The sequence below is a fragment of the Dreissena polymorpha genome, chromosome 4 (assembly GCF_020536995.1).
Source record: "Dreissena polymorpha isolate Duluth1 chromosome 4, UMN_Dpol_1.0, whole genome shotgun sequence".
Lineage (NCBI taxonomy): Eukaryota > Metazoa > Mollusca > Bivalvia > Myida > Dreissenidae > Dreissena > Dreissena polymorpha.
Genome location: NC_068358.1, coordinates 39,381,743 through 39,397,812, shown reverse-complemented (window position 1 = coordinate 39,397,812; position 16,070 = coordinate 39,381,743). Strand labels below are relative to the sequence as shown.

The 16,070-nt window shown below is 37.4% G+C and overlaps 1 protein-coding gene across 2 annotated transcripts in view; it reads right to left on the bottom strand.

Moving 5' to 3' along the window:
* Nucleotides 1-14,819, bottom strand: part of LOC127879004 (nucleoporin p58/p45-like) — a 44,634-nt gene extending 29,815 nt beyond the window's left edge. For both annotated transcript variants that reach the window (XR_008048881.1, XM_052425587.1), the window contains exons 1-7: nt 14,714-14,819; nt 9,279-9,331; nt 7,715-7,864; nt 6,513-6,857; nt 3,799-3,849; nt 2,515-2,701; nt 1,824-1,889 (exon numbers count right to left, since the gene is read on the bottom strand). Coding sequence is in view for 1 of the 2 variants with exons in the window: in XM_052425587.1 (XP_052281547.1) it covers nt 1,824-1,889; nt 2,515-2,701; nt 3,799-3,849; nt 6,513-6,857; nt 7,715-7,864; nt 9,279-9,331; nt 14,714-14,727 (866 nt within the window). In the remaining variant the exon portion in view is untranslated. The remainder of the gene's footprint in view (nt 1-1,823; nt 1,890-2,514; nt 2,702-3,798; nt 3,850-6,512; nt 6,858-7,714; nt 7,865-9,278; nt 9,332-14,713) is intronic.
* Nucleotides 14,820-16,070: the final 1,251 nt, after the last annotated feature.

The window sequence follows — 16,070 nt, the reverse complement described above, 5'->3', positions numbered from 1 at the left end:
GGAAAGAAGAAGAAATTCCAACAGAGTGGAAAGAGGATTACCTCATCTAGCTTCCCAAGAAAGGCCACCTCAGCTCCTGATCCAACTACCGAGGAATCATACTGTTGTCCTTCGCAGGAAAGGTGTTTAATTGCATCCTGCTGAACCGAATGAAAGAGGCAGTTGACCCACATCTCCGTGACCAACAAGCAGGCTTCCGAAAGATGAGATCGTGCACGGATCAGATCGCAACCTTGAGCATCATTCTGGAACAATCCCTGGATTGGAATTCGCTGTTGTATGTCAACTTCATTGACTATGAAAAGGTGTTCGACAGCGTTGACTGGGAGTCCCTCTGGAGACTTCTGAGGCACTACTGAGTGCCAGAAAAGATCACCAACATCATCAGGAATTCTTATGAGGGAATGACCTGCAGATTCGTTCATGGCAGACAGCTCACTGATGCCTTTGAAGTGAGAGCCGGTGTGAGGCAAGGCTGCTTACTCTCACCTTTCCTCTTCCAGCTGGCCATAGACTGGGTAATGAAGACATCGACAGAGCAGAAGCGGAATGGAATTCAGTGGACACTCTGGAAACAGTTGGAAGACCTTGACTTTGCAGATGATTTGGCTCTTCTCTCCCACACCCAACAACAGATGCAGGAAAAGACAACTCAGCTAGACTGGCCCTCACCATCAACAGAGGGAAGGTGGTCAGGACCAACGCATCCAACAACACACACATCACAGTCCAGAGCGAGGGGCTGGAGGAGATGGACAGCTTCACCTTTTTCAGCAGCATTATAGAAAACCAGGGAGGAACAGATGCAGATGTCAGAACGTGCATTGGTAAAGCACAAGCAGCCTTCCATCAGCTGAAGAACACCTGGGGATCCAGTGCAATTGGCATCATCACCAAGATTAGGCTCTTCAATACCATCGTGAAGCCACTACCCCTCTATGGAGCAGAGACCTGGAGAACCACTGTCACCACCATGATGATGAAAAAAATACAGGTCTTCATCAACACCTGCCTCAGGAAGATCCTCAAAAACCGCTGGCCTGACAAGATCTTCAATGAAGAATTATGGAGAAGAACAAAGCAGCAGCCAGTTGAAGAAGACATCCTTCAGAGACGTTGGCGGTGGATAGGCCACACCCTTCACAAGCCTGCATCCAATTCGACAATGCGATCTCTCACATGGAACCCCCAAGGGAAAAGGAAGAGAGGGCGGCCTAGAAACACCTTGCGCTGTGACCTGGACGCTGATGCTAAGCAGATGGGCCAAACATAGGGGCAGCTGGAGAGACTCGCCCTGAACCGAGACGCCTGGAGGAAGCTGGTTGGCGGCATATGTCCCAGATGAGACCACTTGTAAAGATGAGATGAATCAAATCACATTATACAAAAGATACTGTTGACAATAATTTCTTCATTAAACTAGTGAATCTTTCTCACAAATAACACGGCGTACACCTTAATGAAACAAATAAAGAGTGTAATGTAGGCTAAATATTATTCACAAGTACTAGGTCAATGTTGGTTAGCTATAATGTTTGTACAGTATTAATGAAGACAAACCAGTAGTTATTCCAGTCAGTATTCATATGTCCCTCATTCTGTGAAAACTCGGCTTTATGCATATGTGTAAAGTGTTCTCCCAGATTAGCTTGTGCAGTCTGCACAGGCAAATCAGGAACGGCACTTTCACCCTAAACTTGTAAATGAAAATGACAATAAATGCAGAAAGTGTCTACACAATGTAATCTAGGACAACACTTAAGACACATGCATCAAGCCCAGTTTTACCAGAACCAGGCTCATGTGTTCATTTGATTCCTTACCTGAGTTCATCGACATCTAGGAGAATGTTGGTCTCCACCTGCATTTCCTTGACTGTCTTGCCATCTCTGTGTGAAATTCAGCCATATAACATCACTATACTCACATAGGCAACATCTACAGAAGTAATGCAACTTGTTTAACATTTTGTATGCTTACTACAGAGTACAATTTATATGAAGTTTTATTTTTCGTTTATATAATGTCAACTAAATGTGCAAGTCATTTTATTTGATCAAGAAGGGGATACAATTTTATAGAATATTCAACATTATAAAACACACACATCTAAGCTGGCAGTATACTTTGTCATAAAAATCAAATAACTTAAAAAAATAACACAAACTTGTCCATGTAGGTTACAAATGCATTTCGAACTTGTCTACGCGTCAGGCTAAAACAATAGCAGATGAGAAATATAGAGTTTTGACAGGTTAATATATATGGCTTGCTATGGGAAAACGGGGCTTAATGCATGTGTTTTAAGTGTTGTCCCAGATTAGCCTGTGCCCACATGGTCTAATCAAGGAAGAACCTTCAACTTTTATGGATTTTTGTGTTTGAAGAAAGTCTCTTAAACACAAAAATCCAGCCTAGGCTGAAAGAGTTGTCCCTTAGCCTGTGCAGACTGCATTAAGCCCTTTTGGGGTTCATATTTAGTTTATTCATCAGATGTCCAACTAGAAAACATACCCAGCTTTACTTGGATCAGACGCAGCATTTGAAGTCGATGTTTTTGGATCCACACCTCCCAGGCCTGCAGATGTAGTTTTTGCTACAGCACCTCCAAAAATGCTGCCACCAGCTGTGCTCCCTGTGACGCCAAACCCTGACAGCCCAGCCCCAAAGGCAGAAGAGGTGGTGGTAGTTGCTGATGTGCCTAAAAACAAATGAGCCTCATTCTGGGATATTAAGGCTAAATGCATGTGCATACAGTCTTGTCCCAGCTGGGATATTGAGGCTAAATGCATGTGCATACAGTCTTGTCCCAGATTAGTCTTTGAAGTTCGCACAGGCTATCAGGGACAACACATTCCGCTTTTATGCTATTTTTTGCTTAAAACAAGTCTCTTCTAAGCAAAATTAAAGTAAAGGTGAAAAGTGTTGTTCCTGATTAGCCTGTGCTGACTGCACCGGCTCGTCTATGACAACACTTTGCATACATGCATTAAGCCTTGTTTTTCCTGAAATATATAATGATGGGACAGGGTTCATCCTAGAGGGTTTTTTGCGAGAAATAGTCCCCTGTAATAACAGGACTTAAACTCTGGAAAAAGCCTCAACAATATGTTGTTGAAAAATAACAAGAGATGTGTTTGTCAGAAACCCAATGCCCCCTACTGAGCCGCTTTGAATAAAAAAATATTATTATATCCCTTTAAAAAATATTACTTCTCTTGTGAAAATGATCTGTACCTGCCAAATGATAAATAGAAATTATCTCCCTTTAAAACTTGTTAGTTCCTTTGGATTTTGTTTTTTTACCTTTAACCTTGAAGGATGAAATTGACCTTTCACCACTCAAAATGTGCAGCTCAACGAGATACACATGCATGCCAAATATCAAGTTGCTATCTTCAATATTGCAAAAGCTATGGGCAATAATAAAGTTTTCTGACGAATGCACAAACAGACTGATGGACAGTTCAACTGCTATATGCCACCCTACCGGGGGTATAAAAATGATATTTGGTACAAAACTAAATGTGTATTAAAAGCTCAAACTCCACCTTCTTCCACACTTTAGGATGAGCCTGTGGAGAATAATACGCATTTTACTAGTAAATGTAAAAACTAATAAATTAATAATTTATTATATGAACAAGATTGATTTACATCATATTTGTAAGAATGTCACAGACCATTGCATTTCTTGTATTAATCTTTTAGATAAACCACAATTACAATTATACTATCTTCTAATATGTTTTGCATTTTAGCTGGCTGAAAAAAGGTGTTCAGTTCCAAAAAATTTACCCAGAGAAAGTCCACCTCCTAACCCAAAACCAGATGAGGTTGAAGCAGCAGCTGAAAGGAAAAACAATTTATGACACAAAATTTTGCAAAAAAACAGCGAACAAAATCGATAATAGGTTATACTTGTTTTCCTTTAGAAATTATTATCTTTACCATATCATTTTTAAAGACAAGAAGACACAAAGCAGATTGAAAGCAAAACTGTCATCATGAGGACAAAATGGACAATATATTCTCTCAAACCTTAAAACATTCAAAGACAAAAGCTGCTTATAACCTATGTGATAATGATGCAGAAAACACATAACACCTGGATCATGTGATAATGGGTCTAAAGCCGCATGTGGCCAGTAAAGCTCCAGACCAGACTGCGTGCATTTGGAGCTTGCTGACCACATATGGCATAAGATCCATTTTCGCATGACACACTTCAAAACATGATCAGGAAAAATCTATAGCAAAATAGCATGTTGCTGTGCACTGCTTCTTTTTGCTTCCCTCACTAACCCCTAATGGTCAACACAATAAGTTTGAAAAGACATTTGGAACATTTATGCAAATATTCAATGGCAAATGAAATGACTCTGCTTAAATACCTTAATTATAACTTTTAGACTAAGAAATTAAATGGATTTAGCAAGTAACAAGGGCTGTTTGTAAAACATGCATGCCCCCCATATGGGCTCTCCGTTGTAGTGACAGCCATTGTGTGAGTATGTTTTTGTCACTGTGACCTTGACCTTTGACCTAGAGACGTGAAAATCAACAGGGGTCATCTGCCAGTCATGATCAATGTACCTATGAAGTTTCATGATCCTAGTCATAAGCGTTCTTGAGTTATCATCCGGAAACTATTTTACTATTTCGCGTCACCGTGACCTTGACCTTTGACCTAGTGACCTGAAAATCAATAGGGGTCATCTGCGAGTCATGATCAATCTACCTATCAAGTTTCATGATCCTAGGAATAAGCGTTCTTTAGTTATCATCCGGAAACCATTTTACTATTACGGGTCACCGTGAACTTGACCTTTGACCTAGTGACCTCAAAATCGATAGGGGTCATCTGCGAGTCATGATCAATGTACCTATGAAGTTTCATGATCCTAGGCATAAGCGTTCTTGAGTTATCATCCGGAAACCATTTTACTATTTTGGGTCACCATGACCTTGAACTTTGACCTAGTGACCTCAAAATCAATAGGGGTCATCTGCGAGTCATGATCAATGTACCTATGAAGTTTCATGATCGTAGCCATTAGCGTTCTTGAGTAATCATCCGGAAACCATTTTCCTATTTCAGGTCACCGTGACCTTGACCTTTGATATAGTGACCTGAAAATCAATAGGGGTCAACTGCGAGTCATTATCAATCTATCTATCAAGTTTCATGATCCTAGGCATAAGCGTTCTTGAGTAATCACCGGAAACCATTTTACTATTTCGCGTCACCGTGACCTTGACCTTTGACCTAGTGACCTGACAATCTATAGGGGTCATCTGCCAGCCATGATCAATGTACCTATGAAGTTTCATGATGCTAGGCATAAGCGTTCTTGAGTTATCATCCGGAAACCATTTTACTATTTCGGGTCACTGTGACCTTGACCTTTGACCTAGTGACCTGAAATCAATAGGGGTCATCTGCGAGTCATGATCAATCTACCTATCAAGTTTCATGATCCTAGGCCTAAGCGTTCTTGAGTTATCATCCGGAAACCACCTGGTGGACGGACCGACCGACAGACCAACCGACAGACCGACATGTGCAAAGCAACATACCCCCTCTTCTACGGAGGGGGGCATAATAAAAAAATGTCTCTAGACTGGTTCAGATTTCCACCATGCCCCTATATAGCTGCACCCGGTTCCTTTTGTGATCTTAGATCTTTCCCTCCATAAGCATCAAATGATAATACATGCCTGGATATCATAACTTTATGGAACACAAAATTCTGCTGGGCTAAATTTTACATAATAGGGGAAAGGATCAATGTCCAAGATTTTTTTTAATCGCAATATGTACAATAACAGAAAAAACTGCCAGAGACGGGTGATGCTCCCCAAAGGTTTTTTTTGTCACAATATTGCACTATATATTCAGATAAAAGGAAACGTCTTGAGGGCACAGTAGTTCGGGGGACAAGAATTTTTATAGAAATTTTTAAAGGGCCATAACTCTGTGAAAAATCATCCGACAAAAACCCGCTGATAATATGCACATCTCCTATTGGTAGTGATGCTTCCCATAAAGTTTCATTGAATTCCAGTCATTAGTTGCTGAGAAATAGCCCGGAGAAGAATTGCACTATATGTACAGTTAATGGAAAATTTCAAAGGGCCATAACTCTGTGAAAAATCATCCGACCAGAACTGGCTGATAATATGCACATCTCCTCTTGGTAGTGAAGCTTCCCATAAAGTTTCATTGAATTCCGGTCATTAATTGCTGAGAAATAGCCCGGACAAAAATTGTGCACGGACGGAGGGACACAGGGACGGACAGACCAAGCGGCGACTATATGTTCCCCCAAAAAAATTTTGGGGGAGCATAATAAATTAAAATATTAACTTCATTTTTGCAATCTGAAAAATTAAGAGATAATTGTGTTACGATGAAACAAGCTGAATTATATGTCAACCATTCTACCAATGGTTACAATAAATCATATCTTCTGTTACCAATAATCAAGTGCATGTGGTCATGTACTCACTAGTAGCAAGAGGATTTGTGAAACCAAAGGAAGGTGTTGCAGCACTTGTGGTGCCCATGCCTGTACTGGCAGTGCCAGCTCCCAGCCCACCAAACATACTTGTGGTGCCCATGCCTGTACCGGCAGTGCTGGCTCCCTGCCCACCAAACATACTTGTGGTGCCCATGCCTGTACTGGCAGTGCCGGCTCCCAGCCCACCAAATGTGACCTCGGATGAGGTCGTCTTGGCATGAGTCAGCCCTGTCAAGCTGAACCCTGATGTAGGGCCGGTAGAGGTACTGGTCAAGCTAAAGCCGGATGCAGTGCCAGTGGCAGCAGTGGTGGCTGGACCCGCAAGGCTGAATCCTGATTTATACCATTAAGAACATTGATTTAAATGCCAGCCTTAAAGTCAGATTTAAAATGTGGAAGTCTTCACCTCACAGTGTTGAATATTGAATGTCCTGCACATATCAGATATGAAATTCTATTGCCCAATCCATGCTTAAGATACAGCCCATTCAAGCTGTATTGTGCATTATGTTTTTCTAAAGATAAACCAAGAGCAGTATCAGGCTAGTATCACATAATACATGTTATCATGCAATACCAGTACAAACAATCACAAGCAAGTGATATTACATGATCATCCTTGGAGTTAGACAATAATAAATTACTTGAATAATATATTTATAAGTTATTATTAGTTACACCGTTACTGCGTTAGTAACTGACGTTGTATGGGATATACACCCTCAGTAATTTCATACCATATGACGAGTTACGGTGTAACGATAATATCTCAACCAACTACTCGATTACTCGGGTAGTATGGATATCACTCGGGTTGTATGGGAAATACTCCATAGGCATGTGACCGCTCTAAGCCAATTGGATTAGGTCATTCTTGTAGGAGGTGAGATATAGATGAATACATGGTTAAGACACATGCACTCATGTATCAATAAATAATCACAAACATCAATTAACATTAAAATCTACATTTCATGACATGCAATATCTTTTATTAGAACGTTCATGGGGATGTATCAAGTTAAACATACCATTACTGGCAATTGCAGTGCCAATGATTCCATGAAAGTATTGTCTGATTTAGGTTAGTTTTTATAAAAAACGCACATTCAAAGTATACTGTAACTGGTAACAGGATAAACATCAGGATGTATACTTCAAGTGAAATTGGTCAGGGCTTTTTATCCTACCTGACAGAGGTGCTATGCCTGCTGGTTTGGGAAGTGAAAACCCACTGGAGCCAGTGCTGGATGCCATCCCTCCCAGAGGGGTAGAAAATGAGAAGCCACCTGCTGACGTTGTGGCAGGGGCAGATGTTGAAGCAGCAAAACTGAAACCACCTGCAGCCGTATATGATACAAAGATGTATGGGTGGGTTATAGTTTGAGATATGTCATACAGAGTAATTACACATCAAATTAATTTAAATAAAAAAAAGCAAATAACAAATAAACAACATTCAGAAACACAGCACATGTTATAACAGCTTAAGCACATAAAGTGGATGTTAAAAGTTGTTAACATTATTGCCTAATAATACATTTTACTACAACAAGTCATATATAGGCATTCATAAAATGAACAGCTGTGACTAGATGCCTGTCTGCAAGCATGTAAAGCCCATCAATAAAGCATGTAATTATTTTAAAAACTGCATCATATTCATTTTTGACAGTGGACTGTTAGTGTGACCATGACTTTTGCCCATTGGCACAAGGCTGACGTGACAAACCTATATGGAGATGAACATTTGAGGTAAATGATTTTTAAAATGCATGATAAATGATAAAGGTACAGTCCCAGTTTAACTTCAAGTCTGAACGCGACCTTTAAGCTGGAGATCAGGTTGATAAGGCAACAAGCCATCTCCACATGATGAACATTTGATAAGAGTTATTTAAAAATCAATGAATGATGAATTTTCTGACCAGAAAAGATACATAATGCTCAAATTTCACCTTTGTCACCTTTGTCCTCTTGACCGTCAAGCTTGGAAGATCTTGTTTACATGGTGAAATTAGTGGACAATTGTTTTGAAATTATATGCTGAATAATGAAGTTTATGTCCTTGACCTTTGAGGTAGCCGCCAGTTGGTACACATGACACACCATCTTCACATAAACATGTGTAACAAATAATTAAAAATTGCATGATGAAATTAGAATGATGAAGTTACAGTCAAGACAATCTTGTTGTAGGTAAAATTTTAACTTTGATCTTTAAGTGTGTCATTGACCTATTAATACTGTCCAGTGACATTTTTTTTTAAAGGATTTTTGCAATTCATGAAGGCTATCAATAGGCGGCATGGTGGTCATTTGTAGCTTGTAATTTTAAAATTGCATGATGAACGACTGCAGAAAACTTAATGATGGAAAGAAAAGATTAACATTTTACCTTGTCTTCGACATTTGTAGCAAGTAATTGTAAAGTTGCCTGATAAATGACAACAATGCATTCCAGGTAAGCTGTTTTATGGCCAAATTTAACTTGACTTTTAAGTGTAACCTTGACCTTTTACTAGGTAGGGAGAAATAGATTACATGTAACAAACCATCTCAGGTATTACAGGTGTCCCGTCATCTTATAAATGATGATCATTTGTTGTAATTAAAAAATGTCACTATGAATGACAAAGTCACAGTCCAAATAAGTTAAGTTCATATGTTAACACACACACACAATCATAGACTCATTCAAGTGTGAATGCTATATCAATCTGCCATAAAAAGCACAAAACAAAATCAAAATACCTGCTGCAGGGGTGGTTCCAGTTGTTGTAGTAGTATTTGCACCAAAACTAAATCTAAATGGATAAAACAAATTACTTAAATTAGTACAGACTATTATTAAATGCACATGACATGGATATTAATGTAAAAAACCTGGCAGTTTTCCCTCAAATGAAATGAGCTCATAATCTTAGCTAACTTTTGTGTCGCTGTGTGGAAGTGGACATGGTGTCCACATAGCCACCAGGTCCCAGGTTCTATCCCCAATGAAAGAAAATTCTTTAGATTTCCCCCATAGACACCATGACGTACTGGTTCTAGGCCAATAAAACCATAATTGAACTTAAATTTCTTCACAAAGTGGATAAAATAACAACGAACCAATGTGTTTTATTTCAACGAACCAATGTGTTTTATTTCAATTATTGTGATAAAAAAAAAGGTACACCAAGACATGGTATCTCCAGTATACTACAAAACTAACGTTGAAAAAACAAGAGATGTGTTTTCAGAAACACAATGCCCCCTATTGCGCCGCTTTGAAGCCATATATTTGACATTTGACCTTGAAGGATGACCTTGACCTTCACTTTTCACAGCTCAAAATGGTCAGCTCCAGGAGATACACATGCATGCCAAATATCAAGTTGCTATCATCAATAGTGAAAAAGTTATGGCCAATGTTAAAGTTTTCGGACAGACTGAATATTTGACATTTGACCTTGAAGGATGACCTTGACCTTCACCTTTCATCACTCAAAATGTTCAGCTCCAGGAGATACACATGCATGCCAAATATCAAGTCGCTATCTTCAATAGTGTAAAAGTTATGGCAAATGTTTAAGTTTTTGGACGGAATGAATATTTGACATTTGACCTTGAAGGATGACCTTGACCTTCACCTTTCACCACTCAAAATGTTCAGCACCAGGAGATACACATGCATGCCAAATATCAAGTCGCTATCTTCAATAGTGAAAAAGGTTACGGCCAATGTTAAAGTTTTCGGACAGACAGACAGACGCCATATATTAGACATTTAACCTTGAAGGATGACCTTCACCTTTCACCACTCAAAATGTGCAGCTCCATGAGATGCACATGCATGCAAAATATCAAGTTGCTGTCTTCAATATTTAAAAAGTTATGGCCAATGTTAAAGTTTTCGGACGGACGGAATATTTGACATTTGACCTTCACCTTCACCTTCACCTTTCACCACTCAAAATGTTCAGCTCCAGGAGATACACATGAATGCTAAATATCAAGTTGCTATCTTAAATAGTGAAAAAGTTTTGGCCAATGTTACAGTTTTCGGATGGACTGAATATTTGACATTTGACCTTAAAGTATGACCTTAACCTTCAACTTTCACCACTCAAAATGTTCAGCTCCAGGAGATACACATGCGTGCCAAATATCAAGTTGCTATCTTCAATAGTGAAAAAGTTATGGCCAATGTTCAAGTTTTCAGACGGACGGACAGACAGACGCCATACATTAGACATTTGACCTTGAAGGATGACCAGGGCCCTCAATCCATTTTAGGGGAAACGGGTCGCTACCCTCATGAGGGGGAATTTTCACGGCATTTCCATTTTTGGTGGGATATTTTTACTTACTCTCTCATTATTACATTTGTACATGTTTGCACTATATTCATTTCTTTTTTCATAATTAAGGCTAACATTTTTTTATAAATCGATTTACGGGATTTTTTTTATAACAAGAGCACCACATAATGGGTGCCATGCTCGGCTGCGAAAGCTTGTCAAATTTATTTTTTTTAGGTCACAGTGACCTTGACCTTTGACCTAGTGACCCAACAAGAGATGTGTTTGTCAGAAACACAATGCCCCCTGCTGCGCCACTTTGAAATATAATTTCTATATACCATTTGGCAGTTATAAACATCATCTCCCTTTAAAGCTTTATTACTTCCCTTGGATTTTGTCCAATCCAACCGGGGGGGAGGGGGGGGGGGGGTCTGTAGACAGTTAAAAATGACCAATTCAGACATCACTGACAACCAAGGCCTGTGGTTTATCAAAGAGATCATAACCAGAGTTCATCATGTATGTATGGACATAAGTCCACATGTATGTAATGAACATCCAAGAAATTATAATTATATCATTTAAAAAAAAATTTGACAAATCAATCATTTGAGTTATAAATAATCAAAATAATAAATCTGTACAGTAACTGTGAAAAGAACTTCAATTCTTGGAAAGGAAATATATAATATGAGATTTATAATTATATAAATTACTTCCCTTGAAAATAATTGTCTCTAACAAATCTCTATCTTTAGTAGCAAATAATTAAAAGCCACTACCGTGACTGTGATTGACCACTCGAAATGTGCAGCTCCATGAGATGTACATGCATGCCAAATATATAAAGTGGCTATGTTCAATATTGAATAATTATCTCCCTTTTTAAAGCTTATTACTTCCCTTAAATTTGTATTTTTTACCGTAGACCGTAAAGGATGACCTTGACCTTTTACCACAATGTGTTTGTCAGAAACACAATGCCGCCTACTGCGCCGCTTTGATTTATTAAACAAAAATATATACGTGGGCACGTCATATAACTATGTCCATTTAAAGCTTATTACTTCCATTGACTTAGTTTTTTCGACTCTAGACCTTGAAGGATGATGTTCACCTTGAAATTTTACCACAAAAATGTGCAGCTCCATGAGATACACATGCATGCCAAATATCAAGGTGCTATCTTCAATATTTAAAAAGTAATGGCCAATGTTAAGGTTTTAGCACGACGCATACGGCGGATGACGAGCTGGCTATGACAATAGCTCGGGTTTTCTCCGAAAACAGCCTCGCTAAAAATAGGGTCGCGGGGTCGAAATAAAAATAAAAGAAACAAAAATTACAGAGTCTACGAAAAAAATAAAAATAAAAGTTAAAACTTGTCAATTTTTTTATTATTTTTATAAACCAACTTTTTACGTTACTTTTTAACTAAATATCTTATTTATGAAAACACTTAGTCATTAAAAGCAATAGAAATAGTGTTATTAATGCATTTTAAGAACATTTCTTTTTAATCTTAATTCTTGTGGAATGTCTGCATTGTCTGCTATTGAATAAAAAATTGTACATTAAACCATTATTAAAAGAAATCACTCAGTGTTTGTTTTTTATCAAATAAAGTGTAATCTGGCACTTTTTTGTTTTATTGTTTAATGTCCTGCTTGATAACCCTTTCTTGAGAATAAATCAATGTTGAATACTAGAAGCATTCATGAAAAAAAAGAGTCCAACACAAGACAACTTTAAACTGTCAAATTGAAAAGAACCTAAAATGTCACTTATATAAATGCAACAGTAGAACACTATAATTATGTATGTTTCTGACTAGACTGTTATAATCTGAGCAGCGCTTCACAGTATAACACCATATTAGTGTTTTTCCCAGGAGGGCATGGCGTATTACTTTCAAAAAAGGCATTTTAACGCACAGTTTATGCAAAAAAGGGCAAAAAATCGCTCTCTGGAAACCTGGTTTTGAGAGAAACATTTAATCACTTTAGAGGCAGTTAAGGGAAAAACATAAAAAAAATAAACAAGCACATTTAATGGTAATTGATGTATTTAACTAACTTTATTTAATATTAATATATATATCTTGCTTTGTCTTCCATTAAAGTCCCATGCTGTTTCAGTAAACTGTAGAGCATGACAAACATAATAAAGCAATATATGCATATGAATCTGATTATAAACAGATCCACTAACATATAAATGAAACCATGTTTGCCTTATCCAATTTTATAACGATAATCCTGCCAGATGTTTTAACTTTGCGAGTAAACTGAATGCAAACACTCGTTTCTGTTACATATATCCACTGAGTAGTTTACTAATAAATACGTTGTCGGCATCGAAAACGTTTTTAGGATCGTTCGTTATCACATGTTTTAATTTGCATTTCAGTAATCCCTTCTAAATGTATGATCTCCAGCGTTTATTTGATCGTTATTTGCCATTTTTGCCATTTTTGTCACAATTTATTTGTTCTGTATTGTCCGCCATCGTCTTCAAATGATGTAATCGACAGGTGCGCATCTCTGCATAAAACTGTATAATATGTCCATCTAATACGCGATTCGCATTTAATTCAATATTCTTAATGTTTGACTTGACCATGTAATTTGCGACAATTTCTATTTTGAAACAATGCCGTGGACGCTGTTCATTATTATTGTTGTCAACCCAAACTTTCGAGCACGCCATTTTGCATGCCCAAACAAAGCTTTTAATTTAACATAAATACGATTGGTTTATTCTATTTTAAACAGCCAATGAAATTTGCCGATAGTAAAAATGCGGATCCAATAAAACGCTTGCGAATATAAATTTTTATTTTTTCACGCGGGACTTAAACAGTGTCGGCGGAATTTCTGAAACTAAAATTGCCAATGGATACTTTTATTTTTATTTCATTTTGACATAAAATACTGTCGCGCTCCCGTTTATCAATTTATTAAAAAATGTTGGCCTAAGTTTGTTAGACAAGGTCAAATTGAAATGAAATATAATAATCATGAGACACATCTTTAAAAAAAAAAAAAAAAATTAAATCAAGGGGAATTTTTCCCCCCAAAGGGGGGAAAAAGTATACTTTTCAGGTGGGGCACTGTGGCCGAAATTCAGCTGCAGATTTGATAGATTGAGGGCCCTGGATAACCTTGACCTTCACCTTTCACCACTCAAAATGTGCAGCTCCATGAGATGCACATGCATGCCAAATATCAAGTTGCTATGTTAAATATTAAAAAAGTTATGACCATTAAACTTTTCGGACGGAAAGACTGACATACTGACGGACAGTTCAACTGCTATATGCCACCTTACCGGGAGCATAATTAACAACAATTGCGGACAGTGGTGTTGTTTTTGTTTCTACCGCAGTTAATATTGAAAGAATTTCATCATAAAAAGGCAATATAGTTAAGTTGAATTATCAATATGATTGTCTTGTCTTTTAAATCATTTACCTGTCTGTAGGCTGATATATGGCGATGGTTTTTAGACACGAGTGAATATTCCTTAAGTACATGTAAGGCGAGACTACAGTGTTGCAGGCTATTGTGAAATAATCTATTTAAAGGGATTGAATCTTAACTGTTGGTAATAAATCGGCGTTTTTGCAAATAAGTTATTGATATTCTACAAGTACCGCGATACAGTGAAGTTCCATAATATGTGTCAGCATTATTATTAGCACGTCGAAGTTCTTGTGTGTGTCCGAAGCTGTGTGTTCCGAAAACTGTTTTACTTTCATATTTTTATTTACATCCTAGAACAATAGTAATTAGATTTTTCAGTAAGAGAGGCGAACTTACATGTGTAATGTCTATAAAAAGTAATGTTATTCTTAAAAACAATCTTATATCATTAATTTAAAAATCAAACACAATTTACCCTCCGAAAGACATGTTTCGATCTCTAGGTTACAATATACTAAATAACCATACTCTCTAAAATCAAAGTACTGACAGTACTGGTGTGACGATGCTTTTGAAGAGGATTGATATAAAAGCATCTATTTAAGTTTATCTACATCACCACAATTGTGTATGTGGGTACGAAAATTTTGGGTAGGAAAAAATGGGTACGAAAATTTTGGGTACAAAAATTATGCACCCAAAAAATTAAGAACGTAAAAAGATTTGGTTACGAAAAAAATTGAGTACGAAAAAATGGGTACGAAAAAACATTTGGTTAAGAGCAAAAATTTGGGTACGAAAAAAAAATTGGGGGTACGGGGAAGTAGTACCCCAGCGAAACTGGGAGGCGGGTTACATTCTCGATCAAATATAACAAGAAATATCTTTAAAAAGGTACTCGACGTGTATTTTCTGTACCACTTATCTTAAAAAACTGTCTGTTACAGTAAAACGTTTGTGGGTTATAACATTACGTGTCAGCATATAAATTCAAAACTTGACATGCTCTTTAATTACACCATGCTCTTTAATTTCACATGTATATCATACCAAACTTTATATTTCGTTGTTTCCTTTCCTAAGTTAATGATGCTATGTGTACGGACGTGATTTCACAATCCCATGTGCATGAACATATACGTTTTCTCTTTTGATTATCGTTCTTTTTCTCTAATTCAATAAGCTTAGGCATGTTTGTTCCTTAAGTACGGCAATAATTTCATGATGATTCCCGATCGAAAGTGGGTATGAGCACATAGTCGTTAGAGCACTTGAATACGTGAGTTCGCCCATGAACACATGTTAAGGTTAACTAAAATCTCGGCGATATGACCTAATATGTGTTTAAAACAGCAAACAATATCCAACAAACGAATGAATTGTCAAACATAGTATGTGCACTGATGTGGCTCTGTAATTTATGTTTGAAAAGATCATGAAATATGCAAAATGAGAAAGCACGCAGAAGAGCGAGTATCACAGATATGGTTCGGCTATTATGCTGTTTATATACCATAGTCGCTACAACGTTTACAAATGGCAGGTTCGAAATAATTCGTTTTCTTTACACTCATGATCGCGTTGAAAGTTAATTATACACGTTTTAATTCGCAATTTATTTACTGAATCACGACAAATGTCAAATACAATACAGAAAATGCATAGTTGTTTCATTGATCTATAAACATATAATGGATTGAATATAACTGATTTAAAATTAACGTTTTCAAACTATTATTAAATCTTTTCCCAGAATATGCTGTCCTATTTATAGCTGAGCTCCCTATACCTTTATCAATGATAATCAGCGAGGTATGCCGATTAGAAAAATC